The sequence below is a fragment of the Glycine max genome, chromosome 10 (genome assembly GCF_000004515.6).
Source record: "Glycine max cultivar Williams 82 chromosome 10, Glycine_max_v4.0, whole genome shotgun sequence".
In the NCBI taxonomy this organism is placed as follows: domain Eukaryota; kingdom Viridiplantae; phylum Streptophyta; class Magnoliopsida; order Fabales; family Fabaceae; genus Glycine; species Glycine max.
This window is the reverse complement of record NC_038246.2, coordinates 37,715,718-37,732,520: the sequence shown is the minus strand read 5'-3', so window position 1 is coordinate 37,732,520 and position 16,803 is coordinate 37,715,718. Positions and strand designations below refer to the sequence as shown.

The 16,803-nt window shown below is 34.3% G+C and overlaps 2 protein-coding genes across 2 annotated transcripts; both read right to left on the bottom strand.

Moving 5' to 3' along the window:
• Window positions 1-3,742: 3,742 nt before the first annotated feature.
• Window positions 3,743-6,137, bottom strand: LOC121172973 (protein MAIN-LIKE 1-like). Its single transcript, XM_041006210.1, has 2 exons — window positions 6,063-6,137; window positions 3,743-4,309 (listed from the first exon to the last, which is right to left on the bottom strand). Exons 1-2 carry the CDS (start codon window positions 6,135-6,137, stop codon window positions 3,743-3,745), a joined length of 642 nt encoding a protein of 213 aa, XP_040862144.1.
• Window positions 6,138-11,181: 5,044 nt separating this feature from the next.
• On the bottom strand, window positions 11,182-16,403 carry LOC100810716 (pectin acetylesterase 12). Its single transcript, XM_003535958.5, has 12 exons — window positions 15,901-16,403; window positions 15,234-15,316; window positions 14,782-14,911; window positions 14,616-14,689; window positions 14,051-14,137; window positions 13,846-13,970; window positions 13,689-13,749; window positions 13,249-13,302; window positions 13,033-13,110; window positions 12,820-12,925; window positions 12,581-12,726; window positions 11,182-11,841 (listed from the first exon to the last, which is right to left on the bottom strand). The coding sequence occupies exons 1-12, from the start codon at window positions 16,112-16,114 to the stop codon at window positions 11,734-11,736; spliced, it is 1,266 nt and encodes a 421-aa protein (XP_003536006.1). The 5' UTR covers window positions 16,115-16,403; the 3' UTR covers window positions 11,182-11,733.
• Window positions 16,404-16,803: the final 400 nt, after the last annotated feature.

The window sequence follows — 16,803 nt, the reverse complement described above, 5'->3', positions numbered from 1 at the left end:
AAGATATAACACACTTTGGTTTTCTGTGAAAGAACAAGGTTTGGAAACCAGAAAACTCAGAAAGATTTTGGCAAAGGAAGAAGAAGAAGAAGAAGTTCAAAAAGATGTTCAAAGAGATTCAAAGGTTGTAAAAGTATATCTTAAAAGTTATTGAAATGCAAGTCAAGGTCTTGCTTTTATATACTCTTCATGTCTGGTCAAGAAAAACTATTGGAAGAGTTATAACCTTAAGAAAAACCTGAAAACCATTGGAAGAGTTACATATCTTGATTTTTATTTAAAACTTGTCACTGGTAATCGATTACCAAGACCATGTAATCGATTACACAAAGCTTTTATGAAAAGATGTAACTCTTCACAATTGAATTTGAATTTCAACGTTCAGATACACTGGTAATTGATTATCAATATATTGTAATCAATTACACCATTTAAAAATCAATTGGAACGTTGCAAATTCAGTTAAAAGCTTTTGAAATCAAACTTTGTCACTGGTAATCGATTACAGGAAACTGGTAATCGATTACCAGAGAGTAAAAACTCTGGTAACTTAGAAAATTTTGAGAAAAACTCTTTTGAAAAACAAAATTGTGCTATGTTTGTTTTTTGAAAAATCTTTTCAATACTTCCCTTGTGAAGTCTTCTTGATTTCTTCTCTTGAATCTTGAATTCATCTTCTCTTGAATCTTGAAATCAAACTTCTCTCGATTCTTGAATCTTCTTGATTTCTTCTCATGAAACTTGAAATTAATCTTGATCTTGAACTTGTTGACTCAATCTTGAAATCATTCTTTAGCCTTTTTGTCATCATCTTTATCATTATCAAAACTGCTTGAATCAACTTGATTCATTATCATGATTCATCATCATGAAGCTTGCTTCTAGACATAACAATCTCGTGATTATAATCATAAAGGTAGAATTACAATAAAATAAACATCCCAAAATAAACCTCAATTTGATCCTCTAAGGATCCTTATTTGTGTTCCTTCTAACCCCAATTGCGATAAACTCATCCCTTATCTCTAAGTGGGCTCACGTGTTTAGTCTGACAGCGATAGCGGTGTCTCTAGTGGTTTTCTAAGATTTCTCAAGCTTTTCCTCTAGTTGTTCTATTAAGGTTTCTAAGCGTTAGAGAGAAGAAAAATGGATTAGAGCCTCAATTTCACTATCTCCGAGCGAGGGACATTTCTCTCTCTATTTGGGTGTATTTGGAAAAAAATAGGGTTTTGGGAGAGGAAGAAGGGAGAATGAATTTGGGTGGAAAAGAGAGTGTAAAAATACTCTGATCCTATTATTTACTCTATTTTTTTGTTTTATTATTTTATAAAAAATGAATTTTATTTTACTCTTTTATTAAATAAATAACCAATTAAAACATCATTTTATTTTCTAAAATATCATTTTACTCTATTTATTTTCTAATACTATGAGACCCTTATTTTAATTAACAAAAACTATTTCCTCTCATGTATTTAATTTATAAAAACTTTATTAAGTTTTAAATAAAACTCTTTTTATTTATTTTACGAAAAATGAGGTGTTATATCAATGGAGTGGAGTGGAGTGTGGTAGCATAAAAAAAAATTCTTTTTAATAAAAAATTTGACAAGAAACAATTGTGTCTAATTCATTTAAAGAACAAATAAAATTAAATGTTTTGATATGTTGATTCAATCTAACTCAAATCGTTTATAAACCGATTGATTTAGGTTAGATTTCATTTTTCTTTTAGAAAATCAACCCAAATCAATCTATTTAAATTTAATTGGGTTGAATCATAGATTAGATCAAATTCAACCCAAACTCGCGACTCCGCTTACACTTGTAGTCATTATTGCTTTGTTTGGAGAGTGTTGCTAGGTGCACCCAGCATTCTAAAAAAATGGCAAAATTGCCCTTGCTTATTTTTCCTCTTACGGATCAACTTGATCCGTAAGAGGAAAAATAATAATTTATTAATTATACAACATATTTAAAGATATTTATTTTATAATAAAATTTATAAAGATATTTATTTCATTATTTATAATATAATTTAATATATTTATTTATTTTATTTATTATAATATATTTATAAATATTGATTTATTATAAATAATTAATTTTTTAATATATTTTTTTAGAATAAATTTGTTTAGAAGAAGATATTAAAATACTTACTCAGTCCCATTATAATTATTGTTTAAGGTTATTTTATACATATTAATAAAAATCAATAAATACATAAAAGATAATAATAATTTTAGTAAATTAATATTATCATCACTAATTTATTTTTTATTTTTATAATTAATTTATTTTTTATGTCCATTTTTTGTTTAATTTTTTTCTACTCATGATGTCCATTTTTTGTTTAATTTATTTTTTTCTACACCCTTCAACTTCTTTATTTAAATTATATTTAAAGTTATATTTAAAATTATTTTTTATTAGTTGGTAAACTAAGTTAACTAGACCATTTATAATATTTTACATATATTATAATTAAGTTAACTAGACCATTTTAATAACACGTGTGTATATAGACACAAATGGAATACACAATCAATGGAAATAAATAAAACTAACATTACTAATGAAAATAAATAAAACCAACACTACTCATGAAATGGGTTCATGTACAATATCTGTATATACATGGAATATCAATAGAAAATATGTAAATAAACTACGCCTGATTTGTGCGCCGCCTGCGTCTAGACCTAACATATACTAGATGGTCCTGTGTCACACTCCTGGCCAACCTGAGGCATTCTTCGATCACCTCATGTGTCGATGAGCCAGGCGTGACCACCCCTAGACTCAGATGGCGCTCCAACCTCTTAGCAATGTCATCACAAATTTCCTGTTACATACAAAACAAACTGATTACACAAATTATTATGCAAATATTGAGGTAAATGACGTAAATTATTAGTATTACTTACCACTGCATGTCTAGGCTCCTCCACAGATGTCGACGATGCTCCTGGCTCCGGCACGTGAGGGATATCCGTCTGTGGGGCCTGATGGACGACTCGGGGCTGCGGGGCGTGACCATGAGGCAGAGGATCTGATGCGTGGCCTGGTGTCATAAGAGGATGGGAGATGCAGAAGAACCAGTCCATGTAGTCACTGGAACACACCCCTAGCACAACGCACACCTCACCTGCTGGAACGATATGATCCTCGTAGTGCATCCACCTGTCGTGTATATCATCATACGAGACCCATGAATCGACAGGAGGAGCAGGAATGGTCTGTGTGTAGCCAAACTGCCGCACGACCCTCCGGTCGATAATAAATAGCAATAGGCCCCCAACGCAAGAGACCGGAATAGCATGATCTAACGTGGAAGTCCCGGACCTCCCGATGCTCCCCATAAGGGATCCAACAGACATCCGGAATCCAGAGTCGGTCTAGGTGCTCCTTGTACGCCGGCGTGCGAATGCTCTTCACGGTCTTCTTCGTCGCAATCCACCTGCACGCACGCGAGGAAGCCTCGTCGTAGTCCTGATCAGCGGTGGACTCCGCGACCGAGGGAAAGTGCTCGTAAATCTAGCACTACAGATGTAACATTAAAATTATAAACATTAATAATGAAAGTGTAACAAAATTTAAAGTTGAACATTGTTGAGCCTGAATGAATGAAAAACATATTTGTTACCTGCAGCAGTGTGATGTAACTGCCAAGCTGTCGACTGTGGCTCATAGATGCATCGTTCAGCTGGTCGTACATATGAACCAGAGCAGCCACTCCCTAGGCGTACCTCTCTGTCATACTGAGGTCACGAAGGGCCTCCAAGTAGACAACATGCACATTGGTTGCACTCTTGTTAGCAAACAGAATGCAACCCAGAAGATGGAGAAGATATGCGCGAGCCGCAGCTGTCCAATGACCTGTCTGGCATCGACGCTCATATATATCACGTACCCACTGCAGGCGTACGTACGGTCCACGACACTGGGCTGTCTCAGCCCTGGCAGACTTTGTAGAGACAATCAATAAGTCGACCAGCATCTGAACCACATCGTCCACGTGCAAGGGCTGAAAGGCGTGTAAGTCTCCAATCACAGGCAGATGGAGAAGCGAGGAGACGTCATCCAGCGTGATGGTGAGCTCTCCCACCGGGAGATGGAAACTAGAAGTCTCCCGGTGCCACCGCTCCACAAACGCGGACAAAAGTCCCTGATCGCCGGTGTCTACCGAACACGCGATCAGAGGACTTAGTCCTGTACCAGCAATAAGTCCCTCAATGACAGGGACAGGCCTGCCTAAACTGTGGACCTTCCTCCCATGAGATGATAGCTTCAATTCAGGACGCTCCTGAATTGAAGTATAAAGGAATGCAAAATTTGTTAAAATCATCATTTAAAGGATTAGTGTAACCACAATAGTCTGCCACAATAGTAATAAAAATTTCTAGGGCCAACCATGTGGATTAGTGTTTTTATATTAATTAAGGACGTTGGTGTCATACAAGCACTAGGTATTGATGGTTTGGAATATTTGGATAATTTCATACAAGCACTAGGTATTGATGGTTTGAAATATTTGGATAATTTCATACAAGCACTAGGTATTGATGGTTTGGAATATTTGGATAATTTCATACAAGCACAAGGTATCTTTTGGAATTTTTTAAATGAAGTAATTCATGCTAATCAATCAATACTATTTATCTATAATCATAATTCATACAAGCACTAGGTGTCAACATCTCAATATAATCATAATTCACGCTAATCAATATATACTATTTGGATATGATTGTTCTTTAGTAGAAATTGAGTAGATGTAGATCTATGTAAGTTAGTCCTTGGTTGCTTCTCTGCGTGATTGGAATTTAGAAGGGATGCTGAAACCTTGGTTGCTTATCTGCGTGTACCCTCATAAGCTTCAGTGGATGAGTGAAGTCTTAAGTCGTTTTCTTGAATTATTGGTTACTGGAGGAGAACATGGTTGAATGTAACATTGACTATTTACATGTCAATATAATCATAATTCATGTTAATCAATATATACTATTTGGATAATTCCCTAAAAGAGGATATATCTATATATAATCATAATTCATGCTAATCAATCAATACTATTTATCTATCTATATGTCAACATGTCATTATTTACAACCAAATTGTGACTAAGGTCAAAACAAATTGTAACAACAATCTAATAAGAATGATCCAAATTACAACCAATATTTACTATTCTACCAAAGTAATGCTAAACGTTGAAAAAAAAATTCGTCAAATATATAAAGTATTCACCTTGTTCAGAGTTCAAACGAAGACCTTGTATTAAAGAAATAGCCTTGATGAAGTAAGCTACAAATTTCAGAATCAAAAACACACAAAATTCAGAGTTAGCAATTTTAAAAATGCAATTCTAGACAACTTCCGGATCAACATGATCCGTAAGCTGGTTCTACACTACTTACGGATCAAGTTGATCCGTAATAAAGAAAAGGTGTAAACACAATTTCCGGATCAAGTTGATCCGTAAAATTTTTCGGATCATGTTGATCCGGAAATTGTGTTTACAAATCTTGCGAATCAAGTTGATCCGTAAGATTTTCGGATCATGTTGATCCAGAAAAGCTTATGAATCAAGTTGATCCGTAACCTTCCCTGTCAACACCCATGGCGGAGACAAAGACGAAGAGGAACTTACCTCGACAATGCTGACGCGAGGATGCAGCAACACCACCGTCAACACCCACGAAGAAGAAGACGAACGAAGCACGCGATTGGAAGGTCACAAAGAAGACCAGCGAAGGTCACGAAGAAGACGCAGCTAAGCTTTTTCGAGAGGAGAAGAAGGATTGGAAGGTCACGAAGAAGCAGGAATGGCGAGGAAGAAGTAGAAGAAGCAGAAATGGCGAAGAAGCAAAAATGGTAGAAATGAACAGTTTTTTTTTTAAATTAATTAGCCCAGGGGTACATTTGTCTTTTCCTCTTAATTGCTGGGTGCACCAGCAATAATGCTAGGTGCACCTAGCAGCACTCTTGTTTGGATTAGGAAATGTTGGGGGAGTTGCTACGTGCACCCAGCATTATTGCTGGGGCACCCAGCAAACAGTGAAGTGGCGAAACTGCCCTTCAGCAATTATTCTTCCGGAAAAACTCACAGACAACTTCCGGAAGAACGTCATCCGGAATGTTTCCGGAAGAAGCTTCTTCCGGAAGAATTCCAGTGTCTTCCGGAAGAAGCTTCTTCCGGAAGACTTCCGGAAGAAGCTTCTTCCGGAAGTTTTTTTTTTTTTTAATGCGTACGTAATGACGATTTTGCCCTTGTGTAAATTTCTTTAAATTAACGTCTTCAGACTGTGTTTTACTGCGCTTTCTTTCTTTCTTCTTCCGTTTGCTTTGTTTCTTCTTCCGTTTGCTGTTGTTTCGGTGGTGGTCCCTTCAGCAGTCTGTTGGTGGTTCAGTGAAGTGAAGTATTTGAAGATTTGGTGGTCCCGTGTTCCGTATTTGAAGTTTTATTAGTGGCTGTTGTTCCTATTTTGTCGGAGGTACGCGTTTATTTCGTTTTCCGGTTAGCTTTTAGAGAAGAAAAACAGTAAAAAATGTATCCGGAAGAAATTTTAGGCACAGAAGGAGGAAGGTCCGGAATGACCACTTCCGGAAGACCTTCTTCCGGAATGTTAAATTATTACTAATTTATTAATTTCTGTTTTATAATTTTTTTAATTTCTGTTTTATAATTTTTTTAATTTCTGTTTTATATATATTTCTGTTAGTTAATAATGAATTATTGGTTTAATTAGGTATAATGATATATATTGTGGATTATAATTTTTTTTGTTTTATAATGGTATATATATTTCTGTTTTATAATTTTTTTTTATTTCTGGTTTATATATGTTGTGGATTATTGATTTAATTAGGTATAATGGTATAATATTAAATGATTTAGGTAACTTAAATGTATAATGGTACAAAAATGTTTTATTAGTTGTTTATTATAGTGATAAGTTTAGTTTAAGTAAATAATGTAGTTATAAATTTAGAATATAGTGATAATTTTAATATAGTCGTGTATGATGCATATGTCCTATTAATATGTTTGTTATTTAAGGTGTAGTAAATTTTTGGATGTGGTTATATGATAATTTGAATGTACTTGTGTATGATGCATATGTCCTTAAGATGGACGAAGATCAATGGAGGTATGACTTTGCGATGTCACACGAAGTTGATATGGATTATGATTATGATAATCAAGAAGAATGTGGAGTGAATGAACGACATGTCGATTGTTCAAATGCTTTTAATACATCTCAGGTAATCATAGATAATTTGAGTCATTGGTTGAATTGATGGTTTGTACGAAAATTAATGTGTTAGGGTTGCGTTGTAGGTATTCACTACTCGAGATGATGTTTTGCAATGGGCTCGAACAGTTGCCCATGAAAATGGATTTGTTGCAGTGATTATGAGATCTGACACAGAGACCGGTAGCAGAGGAAGAAGTTCATTTGTGTTAATTGGGTGTGAAAGGAGTGGTACGTACAATCTATAAGTCCAGGATCGCCAGTAATAACTGAACAATCTATCAGTGGACTTAATCCTGTGGCAGCCACCAGGCCTTCAATCTCAGGCACTGGCCTCCCAATCAGTGTCAGCTTCCTCCCATGTGACACTAACTTCAAATCAGGACGTTCCTGATTTGAAGTACAAATTATACAATTATTAAAAAAAAATTAATCATAAACAAATAAATAAACAATGACAAATAATTAACAAATTAAAATACCTGTCCACTCCACACGGCATGTGCAACATGCTCGGCAAATGATGTGAGCACTGACGGGTCACGTGGACCACCAGGGAATCCCTCTGCAGCATCATCACCATCTGACCCCTCACCACTATCAGCACCCTGTGCGTCCGCACGCATCTCAGGTGCCTCCGTAGGCTGCTCAGGGACATCATCAGTCATGTCAGCGACGTCCTCAGCCATATCACGTCCCTCCGTAGTCATCTGATGAACGCGTAGCCTACGGGCTGAGGCAGTAGGCCTACGCCTCTCGGGAACATCGCCAGCATCCTCGCCAGCAGCTCTATCTCTGCCTACAAATCTACCTATGGCACGACCTAAACCTCGTGTTCTGGCCATGATCTGTAAATCATGTCGAACACGTTTTTTTTTCGGTCAAAATATACACAATTTTCTTTATAAAAAATCAACTTTATTTATAAACAAATAAGACTAACTTAAATCAAATCATTTTCACACATACACGACCTAATTTTAAAAAAAAAAATTAAACAACTTCATTTATATAAAAAAAACAACTAATGTAAAATAAAATTATTAATAAACATGCACAACTTAATTTTTTTTAAAAAAAAATAAACAACTTCATTTATATAAAAAAAAAACAACTAATGTAAAATAAAATTATTAATAAACATGCACAACTTAATTTTTTTAAAAAAAAATTAAACAACTTCATTTATAAAAAAAAAAAAAAACACAACTAATATAAAAATAATTCATTACTAAACATCCACAACTTAATTTTTAAAAAAAATTAAACAACTAATGTAAAAAAAAAATTATTTAGTAAACATCCACAATTTTTTTAGTAAATAAAATACTTCATTTATAATAAAATAAACTAATTAATTATAAAAAATTAGTATTTTTATAAAACTTCCAAAACACACAACTTTAATTATAAAAATAGACAACTTCATTTTTAAAGAAAAAACACTAATTTAAAAAAAAACAATAAACAAAAACAAACACAACTACTTTTATAAAAAAAAATTAATTTACAAATTAATATTTAGTAAAAATACACAATTTAAATTATAAAAAAAATATGACATCAAAAACCCAAACTTCATTGTTCATAAAATCTAAAAAACAAAATAACCAAAATAAATAAAATAATTCATTTAAAAAAAACAAAACAATTTCTGTTTAAAAAAAATTTAAAAAAAAAAACACACAAAAAAAACAAAAAAACCACTTCCGGAAGAAGTGGTTCTTCCGGAAACACTCCGGAAGAAGGGTTCTTCCGTAAAGGTCTTCCGGAAGTTTGAAACTTCTTCCGGAAGTGCGAGTCTTCCGGAATTCTTCCGGATGAACCACTTCTTCCGGAAAGTTCCCGGAAGACGTTTTCCGGAAGTCTTCCGGAAGAAGTGTTCTTCCGGAAGACGTTTGGTTACTTCCGGAAGAACACTTCTTCCGGAAACTTTCCGGAAAACGTTCTTCCGGAACTTCCGGAAGAACCCCTAAGGGGTCTTCCGGAAGACTCCTCCGTCAGCGATTTCCGCCATTTTTTCCGGCGTCCTCTCGTCTTCTCCCCTCTCGTCTTCTACCCTAGGTTTCGTCTTCTACCCTAAGGTTCCACTAACCTAACGTTACACTAACCTACCCTAATGTAGTGCATAACAAAACCAAAGCTAAGAAGAAGGCCACCTACCTCGAAGCAAATGGGTCCAAGGGCTGTCGGAGAAGCTCGCGGAGAAGAAGCTTGTCGGGGAAGAGAGAAGAGAAGAAGCTTTTTGCGGAAGAGCCACAGTGAGAAAAAGAGAGAATGCTTCCGGGAAGAAAAGAAATGCTTTTTATATTTTTAACTGAAGGGCAAAATTGACCTTTCATTGAATTGCTGGGTGCACCAGCAATATTGCTGGGTGCACCTAGCATATCCCAAATGTTGGTGACCAATATGGACCATAACTAACAAGGCCCAACTCAACTATCCTAACCCAATGGAAAAAGAGGATTCCAAGCTGCCATGCGTAATTCTAGACTCTAGTGGTTAAGTGTGAGCTTTGTACAAAACCAACTTGTACGGGGTTAATACTGTAAAAAATACTCTCTGTTGACTCTAAATAAACACCTGTTAAAGAAAAGTCAAAATTCTCAATGTTACTAACTAGTAAGTATCATTCTTTTAACTAATTTATAACTTTAGTTGATTAATTTATATTTTATTTGATTGAAATAGAAGTGTTTAGTAAACAAATTTATCTTCCTAGTTTATAGTTTTTTTTTTTTTTTTAATTCCTACATTGCACTTTTGATTTCCATGATGTAGTATTCGAGAGATTTCAGTCCTCACATTTTTATTAATTTTCAAAATTAGTAGTATTATTTAAAAATTTAAAATTAATCTATTATTAAATAATCCACAAAAAAATCTCAACAGAGATCTCATCTTAACACACTCAACTTTCAGGTTACTTAAATATGGTCTAGACAACCGAAAGAAAAAATTATACTTCCCTTGTTCTCTGTTTAAGGTGATAAACGAAGTTTACAAAGCCAAAATTTTAAAGGAAACAGATAGTTAAACGACAATCAATCCCACATCAATGCCCATCACCTCTTTAAACAGCAAATCAATGTATCTAACTGCTTCCAACTAAGTTCCTTGATAGTCATCGCTAGCTAACTCATCCAAGTATGCATGTAGCTTTTGAAGTCCATCAATTTTGACTCTTGTTTTTTTAGTACCTTGAGCAAGCAAAGGAACCTTTCCTGATGCTACTTCCTTACAATCATCATCTTCTGAATCACAGATTCGACCTCGGCAGCATTATACAAATAAATAAATATCTATGAATAATTTGGCAAAATTTCGGTAGTTGTGTCCTTTCCAACAACCAATGCTATCTGAGATATATTATTATCTTTAGGTTTACAGTAATTAACATATGAAATTAGATATTTGATCTTTTGAATTGATTCTTATTATATTCATTTTTAAGGTTAATTAACTACTTTATAAAAAATCCAATTTAAAACTGAAGTGATTGCATGTTAAAATAACACATTAATAGGATTGGATTGAATGACTTTTGTTCAAAATTAATCTAATATATGTTGCGGACACTCCTTCTATGTTTCATATAAACTAAAATTGCTAGCAAATCATGTTTGTATGTGGTGGCGTAGCTATGTTGGAGATGGCAACAAAAAAATAAAAATAAATTGAATAGGTATAAGTAATAATTTCCTTTAAAGCAATAATTTTCTATGTACAAAAATAAATAAATAAAACAGAGTTAGATAAATGTGAAAACTTGACATTGATAATTGCAAAACAAGGGAAATATTATAACATAAAAAAATCATCCTACAGTCCTCATCAATATTAAAATTGAGGAAAGCATTTCAGGCCTGGACAATAAATAATGAAACATTATTCAAGTCATCAGTGTATATAAGAACCATTGATAATTAAATAATCTATTTTTCATTCCAAAATGAAAAGGAAGGAGATTGAGATTATCTCATCCAAATACTGCCAATGCTTACTCCATTACAGTGTGTATATTCTAATAGTCTTTTACCTCTCCCAATCTTTGCAAAAAACCAAAGGCATTTGCCTCAGCTTTCCCAACTAAGTAATCTATACATGAAAATCACTCCCACCAATTTACTAAATAATGGAAAAGGCTTATTAATTTTGCACTTCAAACAACCATTTATTGTCTGATCATAAACTAAACGAGAAAATGCTCACACTTTTTAACGTTTTCTTCTTGACACACTGTCATTTGGTGAATTTCATACTAGTCCCACCAAAGATGGAATGAGACCTGCATAATTTAGTAAGTCTTTTGCATGAATTTCACCTAATAATAAAATGTGTTAAGAAAAATGTGTCAAAAAAATGTATTACTAGCATTCCTCCCAATTGAATAGCATATTTCCTAATCGCAAGTAATAATAGATCCAAATGAATGAGATGAGGGAAATGGTGGAGATTGACGAGATTTGGCTCATCTGAAGACAAGATGGTGGCATGTATTATCACAAGGGTAAGGACAATCAATGGCCTTAACAACTGCTCGGTCGAAATACCAGTCTCCAACAGAAAGAGCAATTGCCTGCATAAGTGCATATAGTTTAGACTTAGACAGGAAGATCTTAAAATTTAAAAGGGAAGCATAAGAAAATTACAAATACTAGCTTCAGAGATCAAAGATAGAGTCCGAGAACACGATTAGGTTTTAAATAGCACTGACATGGAAGATTATAGAACCACCACTGGATAATCTACTATGTTATGATTGACTTTGATGTGAGCTTACTACTTATACTGATAATAGTAACAGACTAACAGACCACAATGCTTAAGTTGCACAATGCAAGGCTTAAACTTTTTTATTCCTTTTCTTTCTTTCTTTCTTTTTTTTGAGAGGTTCTTTCTTTCTTTCCCAATAAGCACATATCATGAAATGGAATATTGCCATTGTTTCAAACAACAATGTCGTGGATCCATGGCGGAGGAACAAGAATAAATAAAGAAAACAAAAGTACTTCAATGCAATTAATACTTTATATATCAAATATCTAACTGGAAGCCTATTCTACCTCAGAGCAGAAGGATGAAATATTGGCAATCAAACCCCATTAAAAAGCAGATTCCATAAGCAAGCATATATGGCCAATAAACAAAGCATGCATTTACAATTTCCTAGAATTTTTATCAAGGTGAATATCCTATGGCAAAAATCATATAATCATTAAGTAATTATAAGCTCAATCTAGTATACAAACTCCTCCACATACCAAGATGCGATATTCTTAACTAAAACTGCATTAGAGACATGATGAAAGACCCACCTTGTTCCCAATGACAGGAGAGTTGTCAGCAAACCATGTATCCTGCCTCTCAGATTGGCAGTGAGCAAAACATGAATTTATGAACAATCCATTCTGACGTGATCTTGAGAAGCCTTTAATAGCATTCAGCATTTGATTCCTGAATCCTGTATTAGATACAGGGAAATGACTTGTTACACTAATTTACTGAAGATATTTTTGTACTTCTAGTGAAAGCTATATCTCATACGTCAAACCACCTTGCAAATATTGGATTTGTGAAGAAGTACATTTAGCATGATTTAATCTGCAATCATGCCAAAAGCCATGGGGATCTGCTGATGAAGGAGCTAAGCTTGATTGGACCTGATGATAAACAGAAAATATTTGTTTAAGTATAATATGTCTACAATTGATTTAATGCAAGATTTATCGGGAATTAAGCCAACCAGGTGACAAAATCCGACATTTACCTGCCATGAGTCATAGGCAGTATTAAGAATGAATAGCGGGGTTCTAATACCAGCAATCAAATTCTGAGGGAAGAAGCACTGAAAGAGGGGTAAAAGATACATCACTAAAAGCCAAACTCAGAGCAAGTAACAATTATGGAGCATCAAATCTTCGCACATTCATTCAAATGAAACTGATTTTTCTAAATTTTCAAAATAAAAGATATTTATCATTACCGAAGTGGGATCAAGGTGACTAGTACAAATGTGTGGCAGATTCTTTTGCACTCCCTGCAATGGATGGACAAAATATTTATCAAGCTGTAAGAGCTATAAACTTATAATCATGTCAAAATGGACAAGTTTCAAACCATACAAGCTAATTGGCATGTAGCAGATCCTCATTTCATATTAAACAAAGTTTTTCAGAATTCAATTTAACTCCAAACAATATAAGTTCCTACTGAGATTTGGTGAAAAACCTTGTGAAGATCCATGATTAGAACAGCAGTATCCAGCATGGAGTTTGAGTAAAAATGACATTTTATTTCACATTAGCTTATTTGAAATAGTTGAACCAAATACTATTAGTCAATTATCACGATGACCATGAAATAGGAAATGTTATTTTGCTTTCATACTTAAAGAAATTGGTGGCCTCAAAAAAACTGTGGTACCTGTAGCCTTACGACACCACTGAAAAAATTCCTGATGGTATGTCCCCTGGAGACATCAATCCTGTAATAGAATTAACAAAAAATTTAAGGACCAAAAATCCTGTGGTAATGATGGAAACGGCATTCATGGAATGAAATTCTGCAGTTAGTCACATACGCATCAAGAAATAATCCTGCATCACTAAGACACTTCACTTTCGTAGTCTGTGGGAAAAAACCTCTGAATTCATCACAGTGTATAATAGTAGCCAAACCACCAGCCGAGCATCCAGAAAGAAGAGCCTGAAGCAAAAATAGTAGTATCTAACGTGAGAACAAAGATTATATAAGTAGCAATGTATGTGTGCATATGTGTGTACAACCTGCCTGGCAAATCGCATTCCCTTTGACATCAAATCTTCGATTGCTGCCGACCAAATACGCTGTCCTCTAAATTGCAGTTGCGCAGCCTGTCTCAACAGATAATATTTGCCAGTAAGTATTGTCCAATGTAAAATTAAGTGCGTGAAGTGTCATCAACATCATGCCTCAGTTTTTTATATGTTAAAATTGTGATTATCTACACCTAACTGGTAACCAAAAAATAGATGTATCTACAGCTAACATTAGAAGAAAGATGTTACTATTATCAAAACTGAATGAAGAAAGTTGGAAGTCGGCAAAGTTCATTAAGACATGTTGCAATTCAAAGTTTCAAAAAAAAAAAAAAAAGCAAGATAAGAAATAAGAGTTAAGCAGAGGTATTTGTATATTCTCCTATTATCAAATCAAATCTATATACTGCAACGAATGCTATTGCAGATACTACACTAATATTGTAAGCTAACTACGTTTCTTTTAGTTTTTTTTTTATTTCATCTTCTTGTCAGCCTCCACAGAATTAAACACCGTTTCAATTTTCAATAACTCCAAGACATCAAAATCTACCTTATCTTCACCATCCCCAGCAAAAGAGGCACCGTCACAATAACGAATTTTCACTCTGTTCCAGTTGAAAAAATCTGCAACCATAAGGAAACAACATGAGGAAATAGGGGCTGGGGATGGAGAAAGCATAAATAGAATAGTTCAGGTAATTAAATTGAATGAAAACCTGGATTATCTTCAACATTATTGCTTAATATTCCAGTAAAAGGTATCTGTTTTTCCATGAATGTTGATGACCCACGCCGTGTTTTCTTGCGATAAACACATGATCTAACGTCATTACACCACCCACCTCCCTGCCACAGGATTTACACTTAAATACCAACAGAATTTTTTATAGCACAAAAGGGAAGTAGCTTCATCAACACTTGGAAACAACCATACATGACATGTTCAGATCCCAAATAATTTATCTGAGTATTTTCAATCATTATCTTTTCACACACACAATAAAAGTCAATTCCAACATTACTTACACTAGAAATGCTTACTCATTAATCTTTACACAATTAAACTTGCATGGTATATTATTTCGGTATACAAATCTAAATCTATTAAGAAGATATAAATAGAAGCACGTGCTACAGATCAATTTGAAAGATCATATTCATGTGATACCTCTAAATTAACGATCCAGCTGTTTGCTCCTGATCCATATCCCCGATGCAAATGATAAGCAGGCAATGTTCCATCCAAGCAAACTGCGACAACGAAAGAAAAGAAATATATTTAGCTAAATTAAAGGGCTACAAATTCTTATCTATCACCCAAAAATAAGGCTCTATATATGCTTTCTTTAGTTGATAAAAGTGTTGGAAAACTACTAGACAGGACGCCAATGACAGATTCACTTAGAAGATTACTGCACAAGTTCAAACCGTAACTCCATAAGCAATTCTGCCATGCTGCAGCTACTCAACTAGCCCCTAGGTGTTAAGGGATCTCCCAGAGAAGGTTGTCCACCAAGTGGAGAAAGTGACATCACGGATTCAAACCCACACTGATGGAAAAGGTGGGAATTTGTACCAGATCCTTAACAACTAATATCAGCCCGCATAGGCTCTGTAAATGCTTTAGTTTCTGAGTACATGCCTTCATATTTTTAGTCATTTTTTAAAAATTAATTGACATGCAACAAGACTTTCAAGCAATTTTTAATTAGATGAACTACTTTCTAAATAGCAATGGATCTTACTAAAACAAAAATCAGAACAACTAATCAAATCTGCTTCACAAACTCGCATTCATGAGATGAAAAAACAAAGAGGGTGGAGTTATACTGTACCTGCTCCTTTGCCAGCAGCACTTTGAATAACTGTGAGTCCAACCATGAGAGAAGTTCTCCCAAGGAGGGATGAATGTACCTGTTCTTGAGACTCCAACAAAGAGAACTCGGTTTCATTGAAGTGGTGATATTCATAGGCAGAAAAGGAATCAACCCAGAAGCTGAAAACAAGTGCTGCAACAATGCCAAGCCAGAAGAGGTTCCCCATTCTCATTCTGGCTGCTGTTGCTGCTTGTTTGTGAAAGAAACAGCACACAAAATGCACAGTTGGAACAGCAGAAGAAGCCAAAAGGTGGTGTTTTTCCTTGGTTGATTAATAATGGCCCAAACAATGCACTATGTGCCAAATACTAGAAAATAGAGAAATGTGGGAAGGTTCATAATAATACTAAGGAGAGAAGAAGGAAGAAGAGGGATATATTTATAGACAGTGAACAAACAGTGTTTGCCGGGCTTTTTTCAGGTTTTAATTTCAGCATGCGCGTTTCGGATCTTATGTTTAAGCCTTAAGGTTTGATTCAGTAGCAAGACCGGACATAACTTTCGGTCTTTCATAACTTGCTATTACTATTATCGAATTAAAATTAGAATTTTATTTTAATAATTACTATTGAACAAATACTTGTTATAATTATCTCTATATCTAAAGTTGTTGTAAAATAAATAGTAATCAAAAGTGCGTTAATTGAAAATAGACCATTAAAATAAAAGAATTGGCTCTAAAGTGAAAGGAGTACTGCAATAATGGTCCTTAATTTGAAAATCAATTGTTTTTGTTGATTTTATTGTAATTAACTTTATACTTTGTTATATATGTATTTGGTTTTATCATGATTCTCGATCCTGAACTTTTTAATCAATGATTTTGAGTGTACTTTGTTATGAAACATAATTTCATCCTAT